The 13,431-nt window shown below is 42.1% G+C and overlaps 2 protein-coding genes across 2 annotated transcripts; one reads left to right on the top strand and one right to left on the bottom strand.

The window, feature by feature from the left end:
• Positions 1–1,409: 1,409 nt before the first annotated feature.
• On the bottom strand, positions 1,410–4,974 carry LOC119735124. The gene is made up of 2 exons (XM_038208817.1): positions 4,654–4,974; positions 1,410–3,216 (listed from the first exon to the last, which is right to left on the bottom strand). The coding sequence occupies exon 2, from the start codon at positions 3,202–3,204 to the stop codon at positions 1,699–1,701; it is 1,506 nt and encodes a 501-aa protein (XP_038064745.1). The 5' UTR covers positions 3,205–3,216; positions 4,654–4,974; the 3' UTR covers positions 1,410–1,698.
• Positions 4,975–8,622: 3,648 nt separating this feature from the next.
• On the top strand, positions 8,623–13,214 carry LOC119735405. The gene is made up of 2 exons (XM_038209105.1): positions 8,623–8,800; positions 9,850–13,214. The coding sequence occupies exon 2, from the start codon at positions 10,398–10,400 to the stop codon at positions 11,370–11,372; it is 975 nt and encodes a 324-aa protein (XP_038065033.1). The 5' UTR covers positions 8,623–8,800; positions 9,850–10,397; the 3' UTR covers positions 11,373–13,214.
• Positions 13,215–13,431: the final 217 nt, after the last annotated feature.

Below are 13,431 nucleotides of genomic sequence, written 5' to 3'. Positions count from 1 at the left end.
CACACTCCCTGTGGGGTATCGCGTATCCCACAGGGAGTGTGCTTTGAGTTTGCACGCACGGTACGCACGGTGTACAACGCTGGTATCGTTGGTACCCTCGCTATTTTCCAACATGTTTTCACGCATGAGTGGGAGCAGCGAACTAGCAGACGACCAGCTGTTTCGAGCACGCGACAAGCATATAAGTTAACGTTCGACTGTTTTCGTGATTTTTACATCACAACTCCAACGAATCCAAGACAGAGGTATAACAACACATTCTTTCTTATGGAAGCCATGTTTCTCTTGTCCCAACCTGGCTTCCATGCATGGGAAGTGCACATGTAAACTACTATGCGTGACCTCATTAGGATTCAGGTCTGTATTTACTCCAGACCTGGTCATCACAGCAAACCAAAGGTCTTCCTATTTCTCAGAGACAAGTATGGAATGCGTCTCCAAACACGGTCTCAAGTATTAGTATCGTCGAGAAAGCGTTATCTAATTCTACACGTGCATGGCAACATCGGGTTAAAAAAGAAAATGACCGCCCAAGCCCCTTTTAGGATGATCTCAAATGCAAAAACTTATTTCTTCTGTTAATTGCGTACATGTATACATTGAGATCACTGTTGAACATTAAAATGGAATCCATGTGCAAGTACCCCCTCAACGGTTACAAAGGGAGAGAGACCACAGGGGGAGGGGCATTCGAACGCATTCGAACTCCGGTTGGAGGAAACGATACTGTTCAAAATGTCTTTGAGAATAATGAAAGGCGATGTATCCATGGAACAAGAAGAAGTGATGTACTCCGTCGAGTCCATCAGGTCGTCATAATATACCTCTACAATGTGTCACGTGAACAGTTCTCAACCAATACAATGTCAAAGTCCTATACCATAGAATAACGGGGTCCATTCGGTAAAAGGAACACAAAAGTGTAACTATTATGACAGCAGGCTGTGGACTGAAATAGTATACAAATAATGAATGTTTGTGAGTGCAATGGTAAGGATAATTTCATGAGGTGACAGATGAAATGTTCCATTTCACGAGACGAAGCCGAGTGGAATGGAACATTTCATCTGTCACCGAATGAAATTATTATTTCCATTGCACGAACGTGAAACATTCATTATTTGTTTTATATAACACCTGAATAAATCCTTGTCATCTGATTGGTTGACTTTTAATAGCTAATTTATTAAGGTAAAAACTGTTAAAAAGGTTCGACAAGTTCATCACATTTTATTAATGCAAACTGTTCAACAGGTTGAGAACAATCATATTCAATTTATCTCGATTTAAAACAGCGCCACTACCAGCAGCAGTGACACAGTGCAATGGAAGTTCTATTCACCGTGCAATATAACTTCCATTGCACTGTGCGCTGCGCGCCACTCGCGCTTCGTGCGTTGGTACGAATAATTCAATGGCATGTGATCAACGATCCACCAATCAGATGACGGGGATATATTCAGGTGTTGTATAAACAATCATAGTGCACTCGACCTGTCTAGTAACGAGTGTTTTGTTTCCACTGCAGAGGATATAGTTACGCTTGGAGTCCATAACGAGTTATATATAATTTGGTGAAAAAGATGGAGACCAGATCTGACCTATTGTCAGTATTTCTGACATGTCTGACAATGTCGATGTTCATTATTAGTCATGATCATCGAGAGTGCATTCATTTGGTCAGGTGCCATCACTGGTTCACCAGTAATGATGGATGAGGAGTCTCTTATGACGTGTGTCATAGCGAAGCATTCTGATTTCGTCCATCCAGATGATTTCAACATCGCGTAGGTCACGACTAAAAGCACCAAGTCGCAGCAAGCCCATGGGAGTGGCTTCAAAGATGAACTCTTTGTACCGTCTTTCCTCTTCGTCAAACACACTAAAGGAGAACTTGCTTCCATTGTCATGATCCGTGTAAGTGGGATGGAGTATCGACCCCTTCAGTGTTTTTCTAGTGACTGATATTCCACGAAGATCATAAGCGAACATCGAATTGAAAACCCGCCCTTTTTTTACTATCATTATCAAACTATTCGTCAAGTACGGATCCCACGTATTGGCAGACAGGAAGGATATCTCCTTTTGGCACTCCCCCGTGTCCAGACTGAAAATGCAAATAATGTTCATCAGAGCATTGTTTTGGTCGGCGCTAAAACCAACGATAACGTTATCCCCAAGTTTAACACCGAAGGCGCCCTGTGGGCATTTTAGTTTATGCAAACGCTCTCCGCTCCTCGCATCCCACACGCGAATGTAGTTATCAGAGTGGGCAGCCGCGAGCAGCTTATTCCGGTAATCTATTTCGCGCCATCCGTCAATCTCTGTCGCATCATCCATTGTCAGCAGGCGTCGTCTTCCGTCTTGGACACCCCACACGTAAATGTAACGACTGTCCCGTCTGACGTATCTCCAAATGTCGTAGGTACTCACGATGACCAATTCACCGTCAAAGAACGATGATATGAATTCCCCTTGCCCGGCTGTCTCCATCACTTGCAGCATCTGTCCTGTTCTTGCATCGAATGCACGGACCGTCCCACTGGAACAAGACACCACGGCTACGCCATCTTTGATCTTGATGATTCCCCTCTTGTTGGGAGCGTCCTCACGGATCACACACTCAAGGGTGTCCTTCCGAATGTCAAAGACATGGACTGTCTTATCGGAGGTACGCATTGCTAGCAGATCCCCATCTACAAAAGCTTGGTCTGAGAAGACATCATGGGGCCTGTACATATTTATATCTAATTCCTTGACATTAGAACAATTCGTAGCCCAGTTTCTATTCAGATGGTAAGCCCTCATGTAGGCGCTTTTCCACCTGCATGTGCTGGTTAAACCCGCTGTGTTGTCATCCGTCACGATCCTATCATTCTGGAAGGTGACGCTGCAGTGACTTGCTTCAGTAGCGCCAGTTGCTTGCTTGGAAGGTCCGTAGGACGCTATCTTGGCCAGGTCTGTGGTGGTGCCGTAGTGCTCCCATCCTCTGCTTTGACAAAGAGGGCGCCATAAAGAATCCTGATTGGTTGCATCACGTAGCCAACGGCTGCAACATGCCACGTGACACAGGTCAGACGCACTAAGACGTCGGAAAATTATCTGTAACAAGTTGTTAGGCACGGCGTACATAGAAGATCCAAGCGATGCCAAAGAACTGCAGAGACTGTCGCTGTCACTTTCAGAAATCTCGTTTGTGGCCATCGTAAAAGATATCTGTAACAAATGAACGTGTCTTCGTTTATTTTATATTTACCACGGACTCAGCTCAGCTGGTATAACCTGTTTCACTTGACAGTTAATTCGTGTGCCTAGATTATTTAGTGTTCTACAATGCTTAAATGAATCCCTCTCATCTGATTGGTGGGTAGTTGATCACGTGTCATTAAATACACTACCTACGGCCCGGCCGCACCGCCAAAAAGTTCTTTCCACGGTACACAGAAGTACTAGAGATGGCTCCGACCAATCAAAAGATGATTTATTCACTTTAATTATGAATGTTTCACATTCGTGCAACCAAGAAAATTGCAACCGAATACCACTGAGTCCCGTTCCAATGAATTTTGAGTGCGCATGGAATATATCACAATGGAACACAGTGAGAATCAATGGGGACAACATTTGGATCCCACCTTTAATGGAATGCGATTTGAATTTCTCCTGGGATTGAAAATAGAATTCATTCGGTGAAAGGAGGAATGCACCTTTCCACTCGACCTTGCGTGAGTGGAGCATAACATCCGAATTATGTTTACCATTGCACTCACAGACATTCATTATTGGCAGTGTTTATTTAGCCCGCGCCGGCTCAATTTTAAGTAAACAATATTTTGCCGGCTAAGCACTGAACATTTGCACAGCGACTTTTTTTTTGGGGGGGGGGGGAGGGACTTGGAAATTATTACCGTGACAAATCTTAGTCTGGTTCCGCGCCAACATTGTCGTTGTGACAGTGACTTCGTATTCACGAGATGGGAATCAAACCATTTTACGACTTTATTATTTCGGACTTCATTTCCCTTAAAAAAAACCCTCCAGGGACAAGAATCACAAAAAGAAAATGTCATATTCTGTAATTAAATGTTGGAGTCAATTTAAATAATAAAAGACAAATATTCTTAATTTTGGGGATGAAAAAAAATTCGAATATGTCGCTATGGCTGAGAATTGAACCCGGTTCTCCATCCATGACTTACACGCGGACTTCCACATCCCACTATGGTAACTTTTATAATGTGGAGGGCGTTGTTCAACCTGCACGGAACAATAGCGTTTACCTACATTTAGCCGGCGCTGGCTAAATATACATTATTTGTACACTGTATTACCATGTACTGAAGTCAGCTATGTTTCTCGTACAGGGAAACTCTTGGCTATTTTGACGGGATCACATGGCATAGCCTGTAGACTTACATATAATGAGATCCTCGGGAAATGAAAATTAGATAAGGAAAAATGATTCGCCATAAGCAGCAGGGTAGGGACTCGGAGTTTACGCTCGGAACGAGATAGCTCACTAAAAAGCCATTTGAAACAAATTAGCTCTACTGAGTGGAGCCGTTGAACTACGGTACCCTCCGTATGGAGGGTACCGTATGGAGGGTACCGTAGTTCAACGGCTCCACTCAGTAGAGCTAATTTGAAACGTACCTTTCAGAACGGAATGCAGACTTCACAGATCTTCTTTATATAACGCGGATATGGCAGTAAAAACAATCCACACACAGGTCGTATTTCCAGTGATATGCTGATCATAATGCACAGTTAAGTCATAGTTAAATTAACTACTAAGTGTACGTAAACTGTAGCTGTGTACAAGCCAGCCTGGTCATGCCATGCCTCTGCATAGAGCATGCGAAATTCAGTACAGTTGTTTTCAATTGCACGTGTACAGCATGTACAGTACATGTACATGTACATGCACGTGCAACTGCAGAGTGCATTGCTTGTGTGCAGTAAGGCATTATCCCTACATACATGGCAACAACAATAGCTTGAAGGTCAAACGGTCAAGTACAAAATGCGCAAGCAATGAGCCTGGGTGCACGCGCTTTTATGTTTGACTGGAGTAAACCCATGAGAAAACTGAGATACACTTAAATTATTTTCCCGGTAAAAATAGATTTGCTTTGAAAAAAGGTTTGCTTTGATGCAGCTAGGTTTCTCACTCTGCGTCATATTCTATTTCTGAATGTGACGGCTGTCTGGCTATACGAAAGAGTCAGAATTATCCGTTCGTCTGGACTCCAGACTTTATTGCCTGTATCTCTCCGAACGAGACAGTGAGCAATGTCGCCCTCTTGTGTTTGCTAAATTATTTGGTTAATAGCACAGAGCCGCGCCTTGACGTTGTGACCGTTAACACATGCTGATAAAATCTCTGAACCCACACTAGACTGAAAAAAATTGCCTGTGTTAATGTTACCCAAGGAAGGCTGAAAACTGGAACTACCCAAACTTGGGTTGTTCTTTAACCAGTTGTTTGGGTTAGAATTTCTGCTAATTTCAACCAAAACTTGTGGTCATTCAAGACCAAATTTAATTTGGTCTTGTATGACTACAACTTTTGGTTGAATTTAACATAAAATCCAACCCAAACAATTGGTTATAGAACAACCCAAGTTTGGGTAGTTCCAGTTTTCACCCTTTCTTGGGTAAAATTAACACAGGCAATTTTTCAGTGGCATGCAAATTGCAATGCATTTTTGAAGACCAATATACTCGAAATAGAGGGTCTATTGTGGAATTGTTGTAAAGTTTTGATTTTGAATTACAGCATGAACTCAAACGGACAATTACCTTGAGGTCAATGGATTTCTTGTGATGACGAAGCTATATACTGCTGCACTTGCGGTCGTCATCATGGTCCTAAGCTATTACGTCATGATAAACTACAGTCGCTACTAACAATTAGCACATTGACATAAATTATCATGTTGCTGTCGACATCTTCCTCTTCTCCAATTTTTTCCTTCCCCCATCACCATTCTTAAGCATATAAAGTAGCCTATACATGGACGGCTTGTTTGCAAAGTGAGTGTGTCGTCACTGACAATTTGTTGCCGTGGTCAGAGGCGTGTTCGCGGTGCACTTGAAACATTTTTTTTCCCTGTGGTGGCTGTGACGTCAGAAATATGTTTCAGGTTAAGAGCGCCAAAACGCGGCCAGTGATCTCCATGTTTAAAGGGAATATACATCATTTGCTTTTGCTGTAACTTTCAGAAATGGATGGAATTGGGGGGTTGGAAATATATAGTAGCAAATATAGTTACACTGACTTTTTTGAGGTTTTGGGTTCGAAAATGCTATAAAAACCAAGAAAAACGATCATTTTCCTGTAGTCTGGTTCCCTGACTCCATATAAGAAGAAACAGAGCAGTTTACATACATTGGGTTTGCAATCGATTGCAAACAAGTGCGATGGTCAATTGGGGCCAGTATTTGAAAAAAAACCAGTTGTTTCCAACGCTGATCGGCCGATCAGCGTTGGAAATTGATACAGAAATACCACTTTTCTTGAAAATGATAGTATACCATGCAGGTGCCATGATTTTACAGGATGCTTTACACTGTCATATAACAGTCCAGCAAGGTATTTCAAAATGATTTGGTAGTTTTATTTTTTGATGTTTGCAAATGTTGTATTTTCCCTTTAAAAAGACTTTACTTATTACCTCCGCCAATTTGGAGGTTATGTTTTCATCGTGTTGGTTGGCTGGTTGGTTTGTCTGTTAACAAGATAACTCGATCAAAAGATTATGGACGGATTTGCATGAAAATGTGTTTTTGGGTGGTCCTTGGTAAAAGTAGAAATCCATTAGACTTTGGAAGTGATGACGGATCTAGATCCAGGATTTTTTTAAGGATTCTGCATTATTTACGCGTGAATTTGCTTTATAGATGGCGCTCTCCAACACTCGCGGTCAGAGCCGTATGGAGAGAGTTGCGACATTGCGACATAAGGTTGCAGACCAGTAAGTATATTTCCATAGACCCCAATGATAAATGCCCCTACTTAAGCAATTCAGGAAACATACTCAAAACTCTCAAGACGTACACGAAGGCTTATTTCATCATCTTTCATTTTCTGTTCAATTTTATGGGGGTTAAACAAGTGACGTTTGGGAGAAAATTCCATCCACAAAAATTCCATCCAAAAAATCTCTGAATTCGATGTCTTGCCTGAAAACAAACCCTCTGTTTGTGGCTGCCTTGCTGTGGGGCGCCCCCAACGGGTTTTAATTGAGTTATGCTCCTTCCAACCCCAAATCACCCCTCCCCTTTTTCGCTTGAAATTGCTGTGATCGGATGACGGTATGCGTAATTTTTATTCCTAGGAGGGTTAGGGGCAATGTCATGAATAATTCATGTTTATCCATGAGAACGGACAATGACATCAACAGCATTGTTGTTAGTTACTCAACTAGTTACAATACATTAAAGCATTTTAAAGAACGGTTGTCGTTGAGCTGCCACACAGTAGCCTAGTGGATAGTGAGATGAGCTATGGATACAAAGATCCCTGGTTCGAATCCACGTCGTCGCTGCTCATTTTCATCAGCTATTTTTCTTCTCCAAATTTATCACTGAGATAATTTTAAATTAAGGGGAAAATAGAACGAGAACCTAAGTCTTGCAATGATTCAAAGAAAAAACTGAATTATTCATGACATTGCCCCTAACCCTCCTAGGAAAAAAAAATACGCTGACGGTATCGGACCGGCCTTCAGATTTGGAAGCATTTGTTGCGGAACCACCATTGGTGACCCCTTTTTTTAAACGCGCCCCAAGGTCACGCCCCCTGAAAAAAAAACACTGTCGTGAAATATAGCGCATGCGCACCGCAACGACGGACGACGTCATGTTGAAACTAAAGCAGACCAGAACATAAATTTCCATAGACCCCAATGTTAAATTCCCCCACTTCAGAAATTCAGGAAAAATACGTGTTAAGACGTATATCAAATTAAAGATTATTTCATCATCTTTTATTTTCTGCTCTATTTTCTGGGGGTTAATCATGACCTTTGAGAGAAAATTCCATAAAAGCAGTCATGAAGCCCATCGCTATTTTGAAAATGGAAGCCTACGCTCCATTGCAAAATAGAGCCATTTTTGGGCCTAATGATCATCCACATTTCACAGATATACGAGCTCGCAGTCCTCTGCACGGCTTCCAACCTTTTTTTTTTAATCATCAAGTTCACGGCCTTCAAAATGCTCTAATACTGAAGAATTTGCGGGCATGCAAAAATGATCGTGATTTGGCCGGCGTAGGCAAGTTCGGATCGATTTACTGGTCTGCACCCATAAGGGTCGCACTGTTTGGAACCAAAATGCCGTCATATTCAAAAATAGAACATGACGCAGCGAAACCTGTCAAAGAGAAACTGATTTCAAAGCAAAGCTTTTCTTTACCATTTTCATTGAAGTGTGCCTCAGTTTACTCCAGTCACACTTACAATGTGCATGCGCCCAGGCTGATCGCTTGACCACTCAACTTGAGCGTTTAACCTTAAAGCTATTGTTATGTATAGGGGTAGGCCTATATTCCACTATACACCGAAGCAATTACACCGGAACTCGCAGTGTTCACGTATGCGTGCAGGGAAAAAAAACAGTTCCGAATTGTACATGTCGTATGCAGTGACTGGCTTATGCACAGCTATACAGCTACGTACCCTTACAGTTAACTGTTCATTTTGATCAGCATATCGCTGGAATTGCGACCTGTGAGTGGATGTTTTAACTGGTATATCTGTAAAGGAGATATGTGAACTGCATTCCTTTCTGAAAGGTACGTTTCAAATGGCTTTTAGCTGCGGGATAGCAGCTCAACAAATCACCATGTCTCTCCGTTTTAGTAACAAACGTTGACATTGTCTATATTGCTCCTACATATTGTGACCGATTTCAACCAAACTTTGTCAAGTAACAGTAGCCCAGCCCCGACATGCCACATGACCAAACTGGGATCAAAGGTCATCATGGGGTCACTGGAGTCAAAAAGCTGATTTTGTTTGTACTCAAACCACTACTTTCAGAAATCACAACCACGTGACTCGATCCTCATGAGCACGCAGCTCCCAGAAATTTCTGATCGAGCATGTCAGTGAGAGTACATGTCATTCTAGCTTGGAAAACTCCACCACCCTACCACTTATAATTAATGACGAATTATCATTTCCTTGTTAACATTTCACATAAGGGGTTTGCCGATCTAATACTCTTTTTCTGATGATTTCATACGTATGACGACAGGCTATGCCAGGACTAATGCCTGATAGCTGATACCGCAAAAATAGCCGAGAGTACGTGTCCCTATAAAACATATATAGCCGAATTCATTACATGGTAATACAGTATACAAATAAAGAATATGGGGAATTCAGTGGTAAAAATAATGTCATGAGGTGACCGATGTAATGTTCCATTCCCGATGAACTTCGAAGGGAAATGAACATTCCACCTTGCACCGAGTGAAATTATGTTTTCCATTGCACGAATGCGAAACATTCATTCTATTTTTATACAAGCAAATAAATCAACTTCATCTGATTGGTCAGAGATCAATAGTTTGACCGCGGGCGGCATAATGATACGTCTATTTATCGCGGATAAGAGATTTTATTTTCTTGCGGTGCGGCCGGGCGTGGCCTTTTGTATCGAATAATTCAATGGCATGTGTTCAACTACTCATTAATCAGATGACGGGGATTTATTTAGGCGTTGTATAAAACGAAATAATCTAGGCACACGAACTAAATGTCAAGTGAAAACAGGTTACCAGCTGAGCTGATTCTTTGATCACTATAAAATAAACGGAAACAGTTTCATTTGTTACAGATATCTTCTACGATGGCTACCAACGAAATTTCTGAAGGTGAAAGCGAGAGTCACTGCAGTTCTGTGGCGTCGATTGGATCTTCTATCTACGCCGTGCCTGACGACATATTAAAGACTATTGTCCAACATCTTAATTCATCTGACCTGTGTCACGTGGCATCATGCAGCCGTCGGCTACGCGATGCAACCAACCATGATTCATTATGGCGCCCTCTTTGCCAAAGCAGAGGATGGGAGCACTACGGCATCACTACAGACCTGGCCAAGAAAGTTTCCTACGGACCTTCCGATCAAGCAACTGACGCTAGCGAAATCGAAGCAAGTCGCCTTCCAGACAGCGTCACCTTCCAAAATGATAGGATCGTTACTGATGACAACACTTCGGGTTTAACCAGCACTTGCAGATGGAAAGGCGTTTACATGAGAGCTCACCATCTAATAGAAACTGGGCTACGAATTGCTCTCATTTCAAGGAATAAGATCTAGATCGAAACACATTCTCAAGTACCTTCCCAAAAGATGCTTTTGTCGATGAGGATCTTCTGGCAATGTGTACCTCCAGTGAGACAGTCCACGTCTTCGACATTCGAAAGGAAACCCATCAGTGTGTCATACGTACGACTTTAGCCAACTCGATGGGAATGATCAAGATCAAAGATGGCGTAATGGGGGCGGGTTGTCTAGATGGGAGAGTCCGTGTGTTCGATGCCAGGACAGGACAGATGCTACATGTGACGGAGGAATGCTGGCCAGGGAATATCAAGTCATTGTTCTTTGACGGTGAATTGATCATCGCTAGTACGCACGAGAGGGCGAGTTTCTTCACGGAAAGTTGCTACATTCACTTGTGGGGTGTCCCAGACGGAAAACGACGCCGGCTTACAATGGATGATGCAACAGGGGACGACAGACGGTGTGACTTCGATTACCGGAATAAGCTGCTGGCTGCTGCTCACTCTAATAACTACATTCACGTATGGGATGCGAGTAGCGGAAAGCGTTTGCATAAACTAAAATACTTTGGAGAAAAGTCACAAGTCAGACTTGGGGATAATGTTGTCGTTGGTTTTAGCGCCGACCGCAATAGTGATATGTACGTCATTAGCATTTGGAGTCTGGACACCGGAGAGTGTCAAAAGGAGACATCGTTTCTGTGTGTTCGACGGTGGACTCCATACTTGGTGAATAATTTGATAATAATACATGAACATTTGGACACCCGTTCGTCTAGCGTGATGTTCGCTTTTGATCTTCTTGGAACATTAGTAACTAAAAACACAATGATCAAGTCCAAATATTATCAAACTGGAGGAAATGGAAGTAAGTGCTCCTTCTATGTATTAATCGGCCAAGATAAAAGATATTACAAAGAGGCCATCTTTGAAGCCACTGCCAGTGGCTTGGTACGACTCTTTGATGTTGATCCTGACCAAAGTCATGGTGAGATCATCTGGATGGACGAAATCCGAATAATTCGCTATGCAGGCTTACATAGCAGACTCTTCATCCATCACTTCTGGTGAACCAGTGATCGACACCCTTCAAACAATAATGCACTGGTGATGATCATGACTTAATAAAGTTCGGCCAGAAATAATGACACTAGCTTAAATCCAGGTCTGACTTGCACCCTTTTCACCACAATATAGAAGTGGTAGCTATGGAATCCAAGCATACCTACATCCTCTGCGGTAAAAAGAAAACAGAACATAACGTTGGAGAACTGATGGTTTTCAACCGCTTGTCTATTCCAGTCCAGAGAGCTGTTATATAGTCCGAGTGCTCTCTTGGTCATTTTTTTTTCCGAATGGACCCTGTTGTTCCATGTATAGGATTTTGGAAATTGTATTAGTTGAGAACTGTTCATGTGACATAACTGTATAGTGTCAGTAATGACGACCTGATGGACTACCCAGTTCATCACTCATGTTCCCCGGGAACATTGTCTTGGATCATTCCGCCCGACTCTTTCGTCCCCCCGGAGTTCAGTGCGTTGGAATGCCTCTCCCGGTGGTCTCACTTTATTTGCAGGTGTTGAAGGGGTACTTTTGCATGGTGTCTATGGGGCCTATCATACGTTCCCCAATATCTATGTTCCCCAACACCTATGTTCCTCCAAATCCTTATAGGGTTAGGGTTGGGGTTGGGGAGCATAGGTATTGGGGAACATACCCGGTTTGTATTGGGTAACATAGGTATGCACCCGTGTCCATTATGAATGTACATGTACACCACGGTCTCAATACTGACAGATAGTCCTACATGTACACGCCAGTAAATTTCGGGATACAGTTTTGGATTCTGCTATGCTGTTGCAGCACGTTTTTGGAGACACTTCCCACGCTTGACTCTGAGAATGTTGAAGGCCTTTTGCTGCGACGACCACTTCCGAAGTTCAAAGACCGTAAGCATAACGGTGTGTGCACGATGAGTAGTTTACACTGTAAAAACTTCTGGGTCAAGCTAACCAGAAACCCAGGTCCAAATTTGCCTAACCCTTTCCGGGTTAAAAATGACACATTTCTCTGTCAATGATGACCTGGAAAAAGATAAGGCAAATTTGGACCCCAATTCCGAGTCCATCTGACCCGAGAGTTTATTAAGAGTTGTAGGCCACATGTACGTTTTCTCATAGGAGCCAGATGGGGATGCATTGAAAGCTACCAATTAGTTTTCATAAGAAACCGTATGAGTGAGACATATGGGTCCGATCATTGTAAGATTGTGGCCGGGGTCATAGCATATATTCCCAATGTATTTAATAAACAAAGTATACGAAAAGGTTTGGGTTATTCTACACTTAAAAAAAAAGTCCCAGGTAAGATTTGATCGGGTATAAGGATTCTATTTGACCTGCTATTTTTTCAGGTCTATTATGACACTTTTGGTGGTCAATTTTGTATTGATAATTTTTGCCGGGTCAATTTGACTCGGAAACCTTGGCATCAGCCGAGCATTTTATGCTGAGCATTCTATGCGTGCACTGCGACTCAAAATAGAATTAATTTTCTTTTTTATTCTTTGTGATAGGTTTTTATTGTTAAAGGCATCACCACTTGAATTTTACACGGGAACATATCGAAATGTATATATGTATATTCAAGAAATATATCTTGTGCAACTTTCTATTCCAGTTAGATGTACGATAACTATTTGACATCATTTTTGCTTAATTTGTTTGAAAAGTGCACTTGTACAAATATTTTAAATGTTCCACGTTTTTTTCCTGACAAGTGAGGGGGTTGTTGTAGTGACATTTCATGAACACACGCTTCATGTGGTTTTTTGTTCTCATGTGAACCAACAATTTAAAGTATTGTCATTAAAACAAATGTGACAAACCGTTCCGTACATTGTGTAGCCTACACACAAGCTCAGATGAGTCGTTTATCCTTGTGTAGAGGATCCGTTGTTCAGTCCAGAGCTTGCTGGCACCTGTTTGTCCAGAGCTAATTAATTGCACCAAACAGACAGTTTTGTGGCAAGTTATTTGCAAAACAAAACAAATGGCTAGGCTATACAATTAAATCAATTTACCATCCTTTAAGTATCAACATAATTAAAAGATTACAATTCAATTTT

Source organism: Patiria miniata, unplaced genomic scaffold (genome assembly GCF_015706575.1).
Source record: "Patiria miniata isolate m_02_andy unplaced genomic scaffold, ASM1570657v1 HiC_scaffold_29, whole genome shotgun sequence".
NCBI classification, from domain to species: Eukaryota; Metazoa; Echinodermata; class Asteroidea; order Valvatida; family Asterinidae; genus Patiria; species Patiria miniata.
Note: the sequence above shows the minus strand (reverse complement) of the source record. Positions and strands in the feature narration are given on the sequence as shown.

Excerpts from the sequence above, each read along its gene's own strand:
- LOC119735124 (XM_038208817.1), bottom strand. The coding sequence starts at position 3,204 with ATGGCCACAAACGAGATTTCTGAAAGTGACAGCGACAGTCTCTGCAGT.
- LOC119735405 (XM_038209105.1), top strand. The coding sequence starts at position 10,398 with ATGTGTACCTCCAGTGAGACAGTCCACGTCTTCGACATTCGAAAGGAA.